At 44.0% G+C, this 18,169-nt stretch overlaps 1 protein-coding gene across 1 annotated transcript in view; it reads right to left on the reverse strand.

Annotated features, from left to right (window-relative positions):
• The window catches only part of LOC311081666 (tripartite motif-containing protein 16-like), a 35,833-nt gene extending 19,113 nt beyond the window's left edge, over window positions 1-16,720 (reverse strand). Inside the window, exons 1-5 of the mRNA XM_084112276.1 lie at window positions 15,837-16,720; window positions 14,430-14,525; window positions 14,110-14,343; window positions 12,782-12,944; window positions 12,584-12,631 (exon numbers count right to left, since the gene is read on the reverse strand). Of these exons, the coding sequence (XP_083968402.1) occupies window positions 12,584-12,631; window positions 12,782-12,944; window positions 14,110-14,343; window positions 14,430-14,525; window positions 15,837-16,406 (1,111 nt within the window). The 5' untranslated portion in view covers window positions 16,407-16,720. The remainder of the gene's footprint in view (window positions 1-12,583; window positions 12,632-12,781; window positions 12,945-14,109; window positions 14,344-14,429; window positions 14,526-15,836) is intronic.
• Between the last annotated feature and the right edge of the window lie 1,449 nt (window positions 16,721-18,169).

An 18,169-nucleotide genomic window follows, 5' to 3' on the forward strand; every position in this document is an offset into this window, starting at 1 on the left:
TCTGTGGATGGCACAAGAGATGCAAATGAGAAGGCTATGTACAGGGGTCTGATGGCCAAAATGGAGACACAAGAATTCCTGTGTGATTTAGCCTTAATGTATGACACGTTAGAGGAAATTGCACACCTTTCCTTGAACTTGCAAGGAAGAGGAATGACACTCACAAAAGCAGACAAACTTATGAGAAGAACCATTCGCATTATTTCATCCATGATGACCGCTCCAGGTGATAAAAGACAAGAAGCTCTTACAGCTGCAGAGAGACAGGAGTTTAAGGGCATCCCCTTAACAACCAGTCCGAGGGTAAGACAGATAGACTCCTCAGTGTTCTTTCAGTCACTCGTTGCGAACCTGCAGGACAGGTTGTTCAGCACTGGTTCAAGCAGACACCCTGGCGTATCAGCTGAGAACACCAGTCAGTATACAGATTTGCTTGATCACTTTAAAGTTCTCAATCCAGAAAACTGGCCTGTTCCCTTACATGAGCAGTATGGGGAAGATTGCATCAAACAGCTCACACTAAGGTTCAGGCTTGCCCAAAGGAAAGTGCTTGAGGGCTTCAGGGATTACAAAGACGACTCTAGTGTGATACCTGAAGACTTGTACCCACTCACAAACATTCTCAGCCTGATCCCTGTGAGCAGTGCAGAATGTGAGCGAGGATTCAGCTTAATGAATATCATCATGTGTCCACTGAGATGTAGACTCCTGATTTAAAGCGTCTCAGCGTTGATGTTTGTTAACCTGAATGGTCCTCCATTGTCAAAGTGGAACCCAATGGCGTATGTGAAATCTTGGCTGGTAAAGCACAGAGGAGCTACAGACACACGGACACGCCCCTGCAAGCCATCACCTCAAGTGGACAAAGAGGCACTCTGGGCATTGTTGTGATATTATTTTGGTTTAATTGTTTTTTTAGTTTTGCAAAATCGTCGGTTAATGTCGGCAGCCATTACACTTGTGGAAACTACAGTACAACTTGTATTGTCTTTCTTCTGTTAATTACAGAAACTGAGTTTTCTTTCAATTAAAATATGTAGCACCAGATTCACCCTTCTGTCATTAATCTGCACCTGCTACATTAACAATTGGAAAAAACTGTAATCGACAACTATTTTGATAATCGATTAGTCGGTTAGAGTAATTTAAGACAAAAGTAAAAAATCTTTGATTCCAGCTTGTTAAATGTGAATATGTTCTAGTGTCTTCTCTCCTCTGTGACAGTAAACTGAATATCGTTTTTGTGGACAACACGAGACATTTGAGGACTATTCCTGGGCTTTTGGGGAAACACTGATCCACATTTTTTTTCTGACATATTATAGACCAAACAACTAAACGATTAATTGAGAAAATATTCAACAGATTAATCGACTATGAAAATAATTCCTAATCCCTAATCATTATGTACAAGTGCATTGCATTGGAACCCCTGGATATAAGCCTCCCTCTCTATCTCTCTTAAATATTTTTGTTCTCTCTGTTTTGTCATTTAGTAAACTTTATAGATTTCAACCATATTATTCCTTCTTGAGTCTCTTTAACAAGAACTTAGATTAATGTATGAATTGAATAGTGATTGTGTGACCTATGTTGAGGGAACAACCAGTGATACCCTTGGTAGTACCATCAAATGATAGCCTATAGCGATATCATCAGGATACACATACACCGCAGTGGCCCACCTTACCGTGACCACGATGTGGTCACCCAGAATTTATAGTTTACCCACCTCTTTTTTTACCACTACACCTCTGGATAGTATTATTCCTCACAGCGCGAGACGGTGTAAACAAGGCCAGGGGAATAAACAATGATCTGAATAAGCTTGATGTGTTTTCTCGAGCTGATATGGGGGCATTCACAGTTTGCACGGATTGCCTCAGTCATTTGCGTTTGAATAGCGCGCGCTCTCCGTGGGCGGGGTCAAATTAAAAATAATGAGCTGAGATGAGAACAACTGACATCTCTCTTTTCATACAGATTGCATAAACTGAGAATATTTTTTTTTATAAAAATTACTTTATTTAAAAGAAGAGAATTCAAGCTTCATACCTGTGTGCCTGTGTGACTGTTTGACTGAGTATTCGCTGAGTTATGGTTCATTTTCGGACGCGTTTCAGAATGGACTTCACTGACAGAGAGAAGGCAGAACTCGCTTCGTGTTTATTTTTCTTTATTTGGCAAAAAGCACAACACTTTGTTCCCTTTCGTGGTCACTCCGAGTTACGTCGGACGACGACGAATGGGGTTTCGCTTAGAAAGCCTATCCTCTTCGAGTATATAAAACGAGCCAATGGCAATGAAATGCCATGCGTCTGCAGAATTTGCATAGCGTATATCCGCCCCACGCAGGGGGTATATAAGGAAGTACGCCGGAACATGCAGATATGTTTTCGCTTCGGAGCCGAGAGCTTTTCTTCACTCCACTGAAGCCTGAATTCCTGAGTTGTCTTCACTCTTCGAGACGAGCGAAATCTCCGGTGTTGGTGTGACGGCGATCTCCAGCGAGTTTCACATTACCCTGCTGATCTGGTCAGTGATCTGACAGATAGTGTGTTTCTCCCTGGTCGCTTCAACATCCGCAGAGTTTTTCCTCTCACAAAAGAGCTTGCACGTGGCACGTCTTTTTAAAGATGCCTAGCCCGTGCATTTCTGGGTGCGGTCGCAATGTGTCATCCTCTGATGGGCACAATCGTTGCTTTGTGTGTTTGGGCATTGATCACGCTAAAGCAGCACTTGTGGATGACTCATGTTCTCACTGTGGGAACATGACCATCTTCGCGCTCCGGCGAGAGTCCCCTCATCCACACCCCGATCTACGGTCTCCAAGAGAGGCGGTACTTCGGCGGGTGGCCAGGGTGACCTGAGGGTGACGGTGTGGAACAATCCGCCGATACGTCCACGGTCCACACCCCCCTCTCCAGCGCTGGTACCCGTGGGTGTTTAGACTGAGGTGGCTGGTCCCTCCTCTGAGGTCCCGTCTATCTCGTTTGGCGCCCCGGAGGAGGATGCGATGTCGATCGCTGCATCACAAGGTGGGCAGGAGTCCTCGGGAAGTGAGGATTCGGCTGTGCTGCCACCTTCTGGTGTGCCAGCATTGCCCGAGTCTGATCAACAGATGACGGCCATGCTTTCCCGGGCAGCCGCGGCCATTGGGCTCAAGTGGTCTCCCCCACCCGACCCAGTGCGCTCGCGGCTGGATGATTGGTTTTTGGCTGCGGCCGCTGACCCTCGTCGGCGCCCAACCCCTATACCTCTCTTCCCGGAGGTGCATGAGGAGGTCACGCGGTCCTGGAAGACACCATTGTCTTCCCGTGATCATTCGTCGGCCTTCTCCGCCTTTCCTCCCCTCGATAAGGCTGATGCTTGTGGGTACACTGGGGTTCCCCCGGTGGAGCGTTCTGTCGCGATGCAGTTGTGTCCGGCAAGCGCCTCATCGCGTGGTGACCCTAAGCACCCCTCCAAAGCCTGTAGATTTTCATCCACTCTCGTGGCGAAGTCTTACAGAGCGGCGGGACAGGCAGCTGCCTCTTTGCATGCCATGGCCATCTTGCAGGTCTACCAGGCCCAGATGCTCAGGGACATGCACGAGGGTAGGACTGACCCAGGGCTCTTCGATGAGCTGCGTGCCGCCACCGACCTTGCTCTCCGAGCGACGAAGGTGACTGCACGCTCCCTGGGCCAGGTGATGTCCACGGCTGTGATCCAGGAAAGACACCTGTGGCTGAACCTGGCTGATATGTGCAAGGCCGAGCGGATTCGTCTGCTCGATACCCCCATATCCCAGGCCTCTTCGGCGGCGCGGTCGAGGACTTTGCCCAACAGTTCTCGACCACCCAGAAGCAGTCTGAGGCAATCAAACACATTCTGCCCCGACGGCCCGCTGCTGCCTCCACCCTGCCGTCGGCATAGAAGCCTCAGCCTGCTCGCCGCCGAGGGCGCCCTCCCACGGCTCCCGCCCCTCCCGCATGGTCCCAGCAGCAGCCTCCACCCGGGCCGAGTCGTGGAGGAAGCCGCAGGAAGGCGCCACAGCCCTCTCCGGCCCCGCTAAACGCCAGGCTAAGCGGCGCCGCTGAGACGGGCTGCTCAGGATTGGCAACCAGTTCTTTGCAGGAGATGGTAGCAGGGCCACTCCTTCCCCCGGTGGAGGGCCGGGGGAGAATCTTTTGTTCTCCTCTCCCCGCTGCTCGTCCAACGACGAGCAGTACCCTAATGTGGTTAAAGAAAGAACTGATTCCCCCAATCCTGAGCACACCGAGTTCTCAGATCATAGTGCGTGCCGCCCACGGGTCCTGCCACTGTCGTCCCCCTCTGTCACAGAGTTCTCGGATGACAGCACGCACCGCCCACGGGCCACGCTCCTCTCATCCCCCTCTGTCGCCAGACCCCTGCCAGAGCGCGCCCCCGTGGGACGCTGGTCCTCCCCTGGCCTCTTCTGGCAGGATGCGGTTAACCCTCTGAGGTCGACAAACGCGCCGGCGCGTTTTGCTGGATTTTTTTCACATAGCAGCAACATACACTTAAAAAAATCCGTAATTTGTGGTCATAAAAATAAAATAAATACATGATTATAAACTATAGAGTGTCTTCTTTTTTTGTGTACACTCACATTAACATCAAAACCTTTAAATAAATTTGTATTATTTATTTTTAAATAAATAAAATAAACAGGGTGCGCTTTCAGCTCACTCTGTCTCCGCAAAAATCTTTCTGAAACAAGTCTGGAAAATGATCTGAAACTCAGCTAATACTTATCACACAACCATGAAACATGCGTCTAAAGAAAGCTTTAAATTTCTACTTTTAAATAAAACAATTCACATTCAAAACAAATATTCTCCTGCAATGTAATCTGTATGAAACTAAATAGAAGTACAGTTTCTCCCGTCTCATCTAATTATCTGTAATGAGTTCACACCCACTTGCAGAGCGCGCTATTCATAAGATAATGTGCTGAGGTGATCTATGCAAAATAAGGTAAACGCCCCCTGAAATGCCTTCAAACCTCTATGCTTCAAACCAGCAAGTTTCATTCATTCACATTCCTGCGCTGTTGGAATATGACACGAGTTCAAATTTTGCTCAGAAGAAGAGCAGGACACTGACGAGTCGACGAACGTTTGTATTTTGAGCGACGAACGTTGAGCGACTTGATCCAGCCGTGGATAATATTTCGGGTGAGTAAGTCTTTTAAATTTACTTGCATTAGTTGACACGTGTTCGCATTTATGAGGAAAAACCAATATTACGTGACAGTTCTCCATTATGGACGCGAGCGCTTTGAAAGCAGCAGACTTTCAAACTTTCACAGAGACCTCAAAACAGAAAGCACAAATCCTTTCTTTAAAACGAATTTCATTTTGTATTAATTGTATCTTAATTTTAATATTATTTTCATTAACAAATTTAATACATAAAAAGCAATCATTCAGTCTTATTGCAATATTTTACATATTCATAATCATTACTTTTGATGGATCTTTGAGGCAGCTTTTTAGGTTTATGACGTTTTGGAAAAGAGCTTCACGTACAAACAACGTTTCACCAAGGCACAGCGGCCCTTCAGAAAAAGCACAGACTTACTCTTTACGAAACTTTGATGTGGTTGAACAGGTGAAACAGTCACAAATTCCTCTGCAACTCAAACTTTCTCAGTACAAGTTATGAAGGAAGAGAACAGCATTACAGTTTTCAGCGCGTCCTCCTCTGATTGCTGTGATCTGACTGAAAAAGTGCGTGAAGGAGCACATGCGCAAAACGTAGGTTTGTAAAATGTGCTTTTTAAAAAAATGACATATGATCAAATAAAAATAATTCATATATCATTTTACAAAACGGTTTTGCGCATGTGCTTCTGCGCGCACTATTTCGAATTTATGTATGCATTTTTAATGACACGGGACCATGGGCTGGACCACTCGGAGGTTGCTTCCGGGAATAGTAGCCTATTAAAAATCGTATTAAAAGAACATTATGTTCCTCCACATAGAGGAATTACAATAAAACACACTGAAAAACAAAACCTCCTCTACTTCTTTGTTCAGGCTGTGATGGGCCATTAGTCATTGGGGGGGTGTCTATGTCACACCCTGGTCTGAATCTCATTAATATTTATAGCCATTACCACTCCCATGCATAAACCTCTTCTGACAAAAAAACTGTTTTACAACGTTTAAATCAATGTATTGTTTTATGAAAATGATTAGGCAGGATGATTTTCACATCATTTTGAAGAAAAAACACTAGGGAACAAGATCCATTAGTCAAAAGTCTTGTGGACACATATTTACTATATGTTTTGTAGTGTTATTTCAGCAACTTTCATTTTTATTTTTTCAAATAACCACGCATAAACATTATTTTCTTAAAAACACAAAGATTTACAAGCATGTTGATCAGATATGATGGTAGCCCTGTTTGTGCTTTATAGAGTGAATTTACACCTTTGCCATTAACATGTTTATGAATAACTGAAAAAACAACAAATGTCAGAGCATGTCAGAACACCTCCAGGGCCCAGAAAACAGCTCAGACTCCAGAGGGTTAATGACAGTGCCCCCGCACAGGGCCGCTATGCCACCCTCACCTGGGCCTGTCATTCCGCCTCTCTGCACCCCCGGCGGTACGTCTGTGGTTCGTATGATCCTGCTGGTACAGTTTCTGGGGGCCTGGTTACAGCTCCCCAGACTGTCCCGCTGGGTCGTGAGAACCATCAGGCTCGGCTACGCGATTCAGTTCGCACGGTTTCCTTCCTGCTTCAGGGGAGTCTGCTTCACTATGGTCGGTGGCAATGCCCCTGTCATGAGAGCGGAGGTCGCCACCCTACTGGCGAAGGGTGCGATCGAGATTGTCCCTCCAGCCGAGGTGAAGTCCGGCTTCAACAGCCCTTACTTCATTGTACCGAAGAAATCCGGTGGGTTACGACCAATCCTCGACCTGCCCGTCTTGAACCGCTCCCTTCACAGGCTGCCGTTCCTTCACCCCGTGGTCGAACCTCAGTTTTCTACAGGCCGGAGTGCCCCTAGAACGAGTTTCCCGGCATGTTGTTGTCTCAACAGATGCCTCCACCACGGGCTGGGGCGCCATGTGCAATGGACATGCTGCCGCGGGCTCCTGGACAGGACAGGACCTTTGGCATGTCAATTGCCTCGAGTTGCTGGCTGTAAGTCTCGCCCTGCACCGCTTCCGTGGGTCAGCAAGGGTCAGCACGTACTAGTCCGATCAGACAATACCGCGACAGTAGCGTACATCAACCATCAAGGTGGTCTACGCTCCCGCCGTATGTCGCAACTCGCTCACCACCTCCTCATATGGAGTCAGAAGCATCTGAGGTCGCTTCGAGCCATTTATATCCCGGGAGACCTGAACCAGGCGGCCAACGAGCTGTCTCGGCTTCAGCCTCTCGCTGGAGAATGGAGACTCCATCCCCAGTCGGTCCAGCTGATTTGGGATCAGTTTGGCGACGCACAGGTAGACCTCTTTGCCCACTGCGACCTGTTCTATTCCCTGACCGAGGGCATGCTCGGCACGGATGCACTGGCGCACAGCTGGCCGCGGGGCCTACGCAAGTATGCGTTTCCCCCAGTGAGCCTTCTTGCGCAGACTTTGCGCAAGATCAGGGAGGAACGAGGAGCAGGTCATTTTGGTTGCCCCGTATTGGCACAACCGGACCTGGTTCTCAGAACTAGTACTCCTCGCGACAGCACCTCCCTGGCCAATTCATCTGAGGAAGGACCTGCTTTCTCAGAGACGGGGCACCCTATGGCACCCTCGTCCCGATCTTTGGAACCTCCACGTTTGGCTCCTGGACGGGACGAGGCAGGTTTGAGTACCCTACCACCAGCGGTGGTGGTTACCATCATTTCCGCTAGAGCATCGTCCACGAGACATGCCTATGTGTTGAAGTGGAACCTCTTCGTCAACTGGTGTTCTTCTAAACATCAAGAACCCACGAAATGCCCGATCAGTGTCGTGCTTTCCTTCCTGCAAGAAGGGTTGGAGCGAAGGCTGTCTCCCTCCACCCTGAAAGTGTATGTTGCCGCTATTGCCGCACATCACGATGCAGTTGATGGTAAGTCTCTGGGAAAGCACGACCTGATCATCAGGTTCCTGAGGGGAGCGAGGAGACTGAATTCTCCTCATCCTCCCCTCGTACCCTCTTGGGACCTCTCAGTGGTTCTAACTGCCCTGCAGAGTGCTCCCTTTGAGCCTCTGTAATCAGTGGAGCTTATGTTCCTGTCTATGAAGACAGCGCTCCTGGTTCCATTGGCCTCCATCAAGAGGGTAGGGGACCTGCAGGCATTTTCGGTTGACGAAGCGTGCTTGGAATTCGGGCCGGCTAACTCTCACGTGATCCTGAGACCCCGGCCTGGATATGTGCCCAAGGTTCCTACCACCCCGTTTCGAGATCAGGTAGTGAACCTGCAAGCGCTGCCCTTGGAGGAGGCAGACCCAGCCTTGGCACTGCTCTGTCCAGTACACGCCCTCCGTGCTTACGTAGACAGAACGCGGTGTTTCAGGACCTCAGACCAGCTCTTTGTCTGTTATGGTGGGAAGCTGAAGGGAAAGGCTCTCTCAAAGCAAAAGTTGTCCCATTGGATAGTGGACGCCATTGCTTTGGCTTACCAGCAGCAAGGTCGACCATGTCCCCTTGGTGTGACGGCATCCTCTTGGACTCTAGCGCATGGCGCCTCGCTAACAGACATCTGTAGAGCTGCAGGCTGGGCGACACCTAATACATTCGCGAGATTCTATAATCTCCGAGTGGAGCCAGTTTCTTCTTGTGTACTCGCTTCAACTAGCCGGTACTAGATTCTGCTCAGGTGTCTTCGCTTGCTCGCCATTCCTCTCCACGGACGGGATACGTGCAATATTCTCCTCAGGTGAGCCTCATAAGCCCTGAGTTCCTCCAGCACTGACGATGTCAACGCCAGAGTTATGCCACCGGCAGCTTTTGCGCTTGACTAGGTGCCTCCATGTGCATGGTTCCCCCTCTGGGCGACCCCCACATGTGTATTTCCACTGTAAGTCTCTCTGAGCATGTGTCTTTCCCTCGGCAAGCCACCTTGCCACCCCTGGGGTTGAAATATTCCACCTGCGGCTGGACACCCTTACGTCTCCCTGCCACTTCCGCTGTACCGCTGGGAACGCCTGAGTTCAGTCTTGGCTCCTCAGCGAAGACATATCTGCATGTTGCGGCGTACTTCCTTATATACCCTCTGCGTGGGGCGGAGATACGCTATGCAAATTCCGCAGACCCATGGCATTTCATTGCCATTGGCTCGTTTTATATACTCAAAGAGGATAGGCTTTCTAAGCAAAACCCCATTCGTCGTCATCCTACGTAACGTCTCCGTTCCCCACTCAGGGAATGAGGGTTACATACGTAACCGAGATGTTTTTATTGTGAGTATACAGTACACAAAAATAATACACACTTAACAGGATCAATTGATCTATGAAACTCCTATGGAAAATCAAAGTCAACAGAGTATTTACGAGTCTCTTTTACACTGATAAAAAAAAGCGAGCTGGTATCGCCGGTGATACCGCCGACCCCAGGGGGTTAAGTTTTGTGAAACAGTTTTAGTTTGGAAAGCCAATATGCGGATGGGGCGTAAACAATCATGCATATTTAGTAGTTCACACCTGATGAGACAATGCCCCTGCATACTTAAGTGAACTAATTTAAACGCAAATAATAATAATAAAAATAATAGTTATCATTATTATTATTACATTTAGGCTACATATTTAGAAAACTCTTTTATCCAAAAAAGGATCAATTCGTCAAATGTCAGTCATAATACAGATTAGACAATAATAATACAGGGCTAAGATTATCATAAATAAACACAAGATTTTGACGCATATTCAAGGATTTGTGCGGAGTGTGGAGCGCGCACTGCATGGCACGGAGGCGCCGGCGCTTTCCTATCAACAGTTAAAATAACTTAAAATACTAATTTCTGGTCATACAAGATGTAAAATAAAAGAAAACAATCAGGCGCGCTTTCATGGTTTCCGTGAACTGGAGCGCATCTCAAAAATGAACTGAAACAAAATATAGTCTACCTTTTATAAAGCTTGAAATGTCCACTTTTAAACAAACAAATTTGAATGGAAAGCAAATACCATCTGATTATGTAATCATGTAATCTAAAGGGCATTTCGCTTAACAGCGGAGATGGAGATATGTTTGCAGCCGACACTTATTTAGAAAACACTAGTTTATTAATAAACAATTAAATGCCTCGTTATTTGTTCAGACACATTTATTATCATTAGCATATTCATCACCTATAAATCACCTCTCTGTATGGTTCCAGAGACATGGCTCTTCTCATTCAGCACTGCAGGAAAAATATAATTTCCGGGTTCTAATTTAGCCTTAGAAAACCAGTAAAATCAATATTTTTCCATATTAATTTGTTAATTATTATTTATTAATTTGGAAAGACTTGACCTACATTCTAAAACCACAGATCAGATTTGTAATCACTGTAATCACACACATACAAAATGTGTAGCAGTTATTTCCATGAAATGATTTTGCCTTTGTTACTCGGTTACCAATAAAATAGTTTTTTTCACTGCCTTTTCCTTATTTTGTCACACGTAAGAACAATCCCTAAATTGAACTTAGATGGGTACCCTTAGTGAAAATTAATTTTCGCAAACATTAACAGCATTAACAGTATTTTGCTGTTGTGGGTCCTAGGCTGTGGAATACCCTCCCAATTTCCCTGAGAACACTGACCTCCTTACTTGAGTTTAAACACAAACTAAAGTTATACCTTCTCGAACAGGCATTTCCTTGATTTTTTTTGATGAGGTTTTATATTATATTATGTTTCTGTCTTTCTGTTTTCTTTGTATTTTATGTAAAGCACAGTGGTCAACGTTGGTTGTGTTTACTTGTGCTATATAAATAAATAAAGAAAGAAAGAAAGAAAGAAAGAAAGAAAGAAAGAAACATGAAATTAAACTGCAAAGTCACAAACATATTTTAAAAGCCTTTCTGATATAAATTAGTGTACATTTCATTTACTGTTGTAATTGACACTGAGACACTAATTTGCGCAAAAAGCACTTATGACTTGTTTAAGACTTGAAACTTAAACTTGAGGACTTGCAACTTGACTTGGACTTGTCTGTCTTGACTCGGTTCTTGACTCGAGACTTGAATGCAAAGATTGAAACTGACTTCTGACTTGCAAAACAATGACTTGGTCCCACCTCTGGGATTTACACAGTAATTACAATTACATAGTGTTATGAAATTAAAGTTTTAAATATAATATTTTGAATAGCCTTTTGAAATATGAAATTGATGACAAAATGAAACAATATTTAGATTATGAGAGTAAGACCCCCAGTAGGTGGCAGTACGTCTTAATAGTCAGTCAGTGAGTCATTCATTCAACCAACCAATTCGTTCAAAATGCTGATTCATTCAGGAATGAACCAATTGGCTGTCAATGGGACATTGAATCATTCACTCAACCCATTCGTTCAAAGAAGCAGATTCATTAATGATAAGCACTGTCCAGTGAGACAGCCGTGCAACGTGTCTGCGGCTTTATTTTGCAATAGCATCAATTCATTTTATTTCAGCTTCATCCCTTGTCTAAAACTCAGTGTGCTGTCTAAAGTGAAAGTTATGACTGTTGCATATTTACAATTACACTCGATCCTGATGCGCTTTGCTACAATGTAACTGCATCTGCACGCTGTCCAGTAGGTCACGTAGATTTGATTTTGCAGATTTTGATACTTGAAAAAACAAAAATAAAACTATTGGTGTGCCAAAGAAGTAGACTGATGGGTAATGTGGGTGCAGATGCGAGGTATAGCTCGGGTTGATGCGCTTCATGCCCGCCAACAAGTGGAAATCGAATATTCAAGCCATTTATCCATTTTCTACCCCATAACATATAAATATAAAATGAAGCCGAATTCTCATTTTTGAAATGAATAAATGAGCTGTTTTTTTATTTTTCTACTTTCAACATTAAATCGAAAAATGAATGAACGCAACGTACACGGACCAGGCATTTATTGTACATTCAGTTACTGTACATGTCATTACTGTACAATAACCATTTATTATTATGCTTATTTCTTATTTATTTATCCTTCAAAATTTTGAGAAGTTGTAAATAATGCTTATATTCCCTTAATATGTGTTCAGTTCATTTTTAATTGCTGGTTTGTTGAAAGCTTAATTACATCATAAATAATGGCAAATTATGGCACGTACCTGTATGCAAATATGCCTTTAATTTATGTTAAGTTAACCATTAACTATGGGTGTGTTAATGTTTAACTACTGCATCATTATGGGCCCTTTAAATAAAGTGTTACTCAGTGTTATTACTCACTGTTATTTTTTTCAGTGTATCTGAACTCTTCATGTTCAATATATCAGCAGCGTCTCAGTACAGTATACCAGATATCCTGAGCAAATCATCATTTACATGATCAACTCTAAAACTTCTGTCATGTTTTCTTTCACCTTCTACAGGATGAACATGAACACACTCAGTGAGTTTTTCTGCTTGTGTTCTTAGTGACTTACATTGTAGGAAGTCGCTCCTGGTCTTGGGAACAATGTTGGTAAAAGTGACTGTGGAAATCAACAGATGTGAAGAGTGTGATTATCATGTCAAGAGAAAATTATCCCTGCATCTGTTCCTAAGACATTTCTAATATGATCTTCTACATGATATGAGATGATGGAGGATCATTTCTGAGAGCAGAATCTCCTGAACTTTACCTCTGTCAGAGATCTTCTTCAGCTCCACTTTGAAGAAATCCTCCAGTTTGTCTCTGAGCTGAAGGACAGATTCTCTCACTCCATCATCAAAAGAGGAGAGAGAACTGAAGGGATTGTCATTTCCGTCTGTAGATTCAGGAGGAGCTGAGAGAGACTGGAAACTCTAGAGAAAACAGAAATCAAAGCTCATCACCTCCACACTTCATCAATAACCTGCACTACTGTCAGATTTGTGCGTCTTTTGTTGATCTTTTAATTTATCTTTTTGTTGATCAGTCTAACTAAATTATTTAGGAGAGTACTGTCACAGTTGTGTTCTGTTTAGTTTGGACTTGTCTACCTGTCATCATGTCACGTGTCATTATTAGTTCATCTGTCTCACCTGTTACCTCGTTAGTCTTGTCAGTTGTGTCTCGTTTCCCTGATCTGTTTCCTAATGTTTTTAAGCCCTGTGTTTTGCCTTGTTCATGGTCCGGTGTAAGTCATACTTAGTGTGTGTTTGTATCCTGCCTGTCTGTACCTGTTGGAATTTATAATTGTAAGGTCCCTGGGTGGGACCAGCAGAGGAAGGAGGGCCAGGGAATTATTCGGACCCAGAAAGTCCATTAGGCCTGGTGGGACCGTTGGAGAAGAAGAGACCTCAAGGGTGGGAGCATGTGATCATGAGTAGGAGTCCATTCCAGATTATGTAGGTCAATGGGTGCTAGCACCAGGACCACCGTATATGGATCCTCCTCCTCTTCACCCACTGTGAAGCGGGAACATAGCTGGAGAGTACCAACTCCACACACTCAGAGAATAGCACACCTCTGTCTGCTCTTTGAGCCCAGCGTGATATAAGGCGCACAGGAAGTCATCTGGGTAGTGCACCATGAGATCTAGATTGAGATACTCATGGGTGTTGTCAAACAATTATGAAACTGCATTTCCATCAGATTTAAAGATCACCTGAAGCAACTTTGGTGAACATTACTCATAATTGGTACCATCAATTTCACCATGATGTAAGAAATCAGCCATTGCCAAGAAATCTGGTTTAAAAAGTTTATATGCTTTGTGAGTTTTGAACTGTTCTTTGCACTAGAGGAGTTTGGCAGATAAATATATCTCCCAGAAGAAAGAGTTTAGAACATGTCTCCTAAGAGATTTCCAGAGCTGAAATGCATTCACAAGTGTAGTCTATTTTAAAGCAAGATAAGCAGATGAGAATCTACCTTGAGATTATATATAACAACACTTCAGTCAACGGCTTATTCTGCACTCATGAAATGAAATGTGAGTCTCTTGCTCAAGTCCACTATGATCTTGTTGTTCTAGATCTCTGTTACCTGGAGGAAATGGATGTGATGCTGTGTGTGTGAAAGCTGCTCCAGCTCAGCGTCTCTCCTCCTCAGATCATTGATCTCCTGCTCCAGTCGCTCCAGTTGTCCTTCAGCTCGACTCACTGCAGTCTTTTCCTGATCTCTGATCCGCGGTGTCTCCTCAGAGTGGCTTCTCTCAATGGAGCGGATGAGCTCAGTGTAGATCCTCTCAATGTCCTCCACTGCTGTGTGTGCAGAGCGCTGTTACACACACATCACAATCACACAGTGAGCTTCAGTGAGTCCTGACTGAGACTTCTCAAACTTCTCTTCTTCTCCACACTCACCTTATGAGACGCCACAGCCTCTTTCAGCTGCTGAAGATCTTTCTCTCTCTGCTGGATCCTCTGCTGGAACGACCTCTGCGTCTCCTTCAGCTGCTTCTGCACCACAAATCAATAACAGAGATGTCAGTTTATACTGCTGTCACTATATCTGTCAGGCTTCTGTCACTTTGGTCTAGATTATTCTTGGTTTTGTGCCAGAGCCCTGACACTCCTGTACTGTCTTGTCTTTATGTGAGTGTACGGTCTCTTGTCTGTATGATGTTCTAATCATCATGGTCGGATTCTGTCACTGCCGGGATTCGGACATTCATGCTTCGTGTGTTTTTATTCTGTTGTGAGTTCACAGGATGAGCATTCGCTCGTTCTCATGCGCTCTCGCCTTGGGCACCAAATAACCTAGAGCCGGCCCTGCCCTTGTGTCCTGCCCTGACAGATCCTATTTTCCTAGCCAAGTCATGCCTTGCTGTTCTTGCTGTTCATTTCCATCAAAAAATTATTTTGAAAACACAGAAGCCAAAGCCTGAAGTGAAGCTATAAACGACTGAGTTCATGTGGACTAAGACAGATTTACTGAAAACAGTGTTTTTGTCTATTGCTGCATTTAACTTACAATAAGTTATTCTTGACAGAGATATATTTTGTCAAACAATCTGTGAATATTTTCTATTAATTTATGTTGCTTCATCAAAGCCTGTTTTACAAAATTTTGTGTTGATAAATATGTTTACGGTGCATTTTCACCATATTTTCTCTACCGATTAGCATTAAGCTTTGTATCAGTAGAAACCCGGTAGTATTTTTAAATGACCGTGCTTCCCTCCCTCATGTCCCCCTGAGACGAGAGATTTCTGAGTTTTCTGTCTGGAAAAAATCCTCAGATGATGCAAAAATCGTCATTTTGCGTCATCGGAGGATCTTTTGTCCAGAGGCGAGAGACTACAGCCAGTAGGAGGAGTTAGTTCCGCATGTTTTCAACCCGCATATAGGGTCTCTTTTCAGTTTCGAGTCGACTAGTAGCCTAGTTGTATAATTTCTTCTGACACTGCCCTCTGTAAGCTTGGGAGTGTCCTTGTAGCGAAGCAAGAGCATTCTGGGAGTTGTTGTCTTTCCTCCACATGAGCCAAAAAAAAATGTTCTGCCTTTTCACAGTCTAGAAGGCACCAACTTCTTAAATAATTTCATATTTCTACTACCCAATTTAAATAATAAATTATAAATAATACATTCATCTTTTCAATGGTGAAGTATCTCTTTAAGTTAAGTGCGGAGCACATATACACTCAGCAGTGAAAGTCCACTTGCAGCTTCTGTTCACTTCTGCGGTGTGGATGATGTTACCTTATCATGTGGGTGCCCATATAAATAGTGTCAGCATTATTTCATCAGTTTCTACTTTATAGTTCATACCTGATTCTCTGTCCTCTGCGCTGCAGCTGATACAGTGTCGTGGTTTTTATGTTCATCCATCGTACACAGCAGACATATACACTTCTGATCAGTGCGGCAGAAAACCTCAAGGAGTTTATCATGTGTTTGGCAGATCATCTCCTGCAGTCGCCCAGTGGCATCTGTCAGATTGTGTCTCTTTCTTTTAAAGAAACTCTCATGTTGTTCAAGGTGACTCTGACAGTAAGAGTTCAGACACTCCAGACAGGACTTGACAGCTTTGCATTTTCTTCCAGTACAGACGTCACACTGCACATCTCCAGCTCCAGCGTAACAGTCCGCAGGAGGTTTAGTCTTCAGTTTCTCCAGCACTTCAGCCAGCATGGTGTTTTTAGCTAAAGCAGGTCTTAGACTGAACGTCTGTCTGCACTGAGGGCAGCTGTAGACTCTCATCTGATCCTCCTGATCCCAGCAGCCTGTAATACAGATCTTACAGAAACTGTGTCCACAGGAAGTGGTCACTGGATCCTTCAGGAGATCCAGACACACTGAACACAGGAACTCATCCTGATAAATGCTGACTTCTGCCATTTTACTGCTTGAATACAGAGACGCAAACACACACCAGCTCAACTTCACTTCAGTTTCAGTTTCTCTGAACAGAAGAGTTTCCTGTTTCCTGGTTCTGTGTTTGAGTGATGTGTGAAAAACACGTGTCTGCAAATCTGTAAAGCAGGTTCCTCACTCCTGGTGTAATGGGTTTCTGTCTGCGTTGTGTTTTCTTATCATTAATAGAGATTCCACACAATGATGCAGTTGTGATGTGATTTACTCTCGGCTTCTTACAGTTTCTGTATCAAAATATAACAGACCCAAACTCTGATCTGTGCCTCTCATCACCATGACATCCCGCAAAAGAGAGAGGGCGCCCGGAAATAGCATCAGCTTTAGCATCACGCTTACACGACGTAACTTACGTAATAGTGCTTCCTTAACATTTTATACAAGTCAAGTCACCTTTATTTATATAGCGCTTTTTACAATACAGATTCTATCAAAGCAGCTTCACATTGATAACATGAAAATAATACAACAAAGTTTGTTTCTAGAAGAAAATTGCATCATCGTCCACCCTAAATAAGGCAGATCAATAATATTGTTGAATGTTAAAAGTCCCCAACTAAGCAAGCCAAAAGCCAAGGCAACAGTGGCAAGGAACCAAAACTCCATCAGCTGACAGATTGGAGAAAAAAACCTTGGGAGAACCCAGGCTCAGTCGGGGGCCAGTTCTCCTCTGGCCAACGAGCGAACAGTGTGTGATTATGATCCAGGCAGCATACAGGTCAAAAGTCAGATTGGTCGTGTGACCAATACAGGTTATTACAGAATAAAACATTTATTAAAAGGGTAAAACAAAGACAATAACACGGAAATGAAATGAAAATTACAACATTTTTTTCTAATGGTCACATGACCATATTACGCGATTGTAATTTCTTTTTTCAATAATCTAGTGTAACAACACACTCTCATCACATACACCCACATTGTTTTACACTAGATTATTGGACAGACCAACATCTTAACGTATCAGTGACATAATTTTGTTTAAACCACCTATAAAGATTTAAAGCCATCTGGTTAAAGATTCAGATAAATGATGGATATGGTAGCTGCAGCGCTCTTCTCCTATGTGCTGCTCATAAATATCTTTAGCTATACTGACACCGGTCCAAATTTGGATGACCACTATTTTAACGGTAATACAAAGCTACCCTCTGTGACCGATCTACTGACAAACCAAGCAAAAAAACATTTTGGATTAGGAAAAAACGTCTTGGCCGCCACCTTTTAATCGCACCTTTCCATACGAACAATAAAATGCTCTAAACCCCCTGCTGGTCATGATAATACGTGTATAAGAAAAAAAAAAAAACGTCGGGCCGCGGGCCAGGTTCGGGCAGATAATTCATGTTGATGTTTCGGGTTACATCGAGTCCGGGCTTTAAAAGCCACAGGCCGAGTCGGGTCGGGTTGTAATTTTCAGGCCCATTGAGAACTCTAAGCTCAATTATACCCGGAAGACAAACATGTCAACATGGGAAATGGTCTACAAATCCAGCTGTCGTAAAAAACAGGAATATTGGTTAATTCATAAAAAAAAAAAAAAAAAAAAAAAAAAACACCAGCTTCAATCATGGTACCAGGCTACCAAATCTATAGATGTGACAGAGTGAAATCTATGTCATCGGAGTTATGGTGTATATAAAGAACAGTATTCAATGTGAGGAGATAAACTTTGCAAACTGTGACTTAGAATGTATTAGGCTAAAATTAATTTTATCACCACAGAT

Source organism: Abramis brama (assembly GCF_963993115.1).
Source record: "Abramis brama genome assembly, chromosome: 4".
In the NCBI taxonomy this organism is placed as follows: domain Eukaryota; kingdom Metazoa; phylum Chordata; class Actinopteri; order Cypriniformes; family Leuciscidae; genus Abramis; species Abramis brama.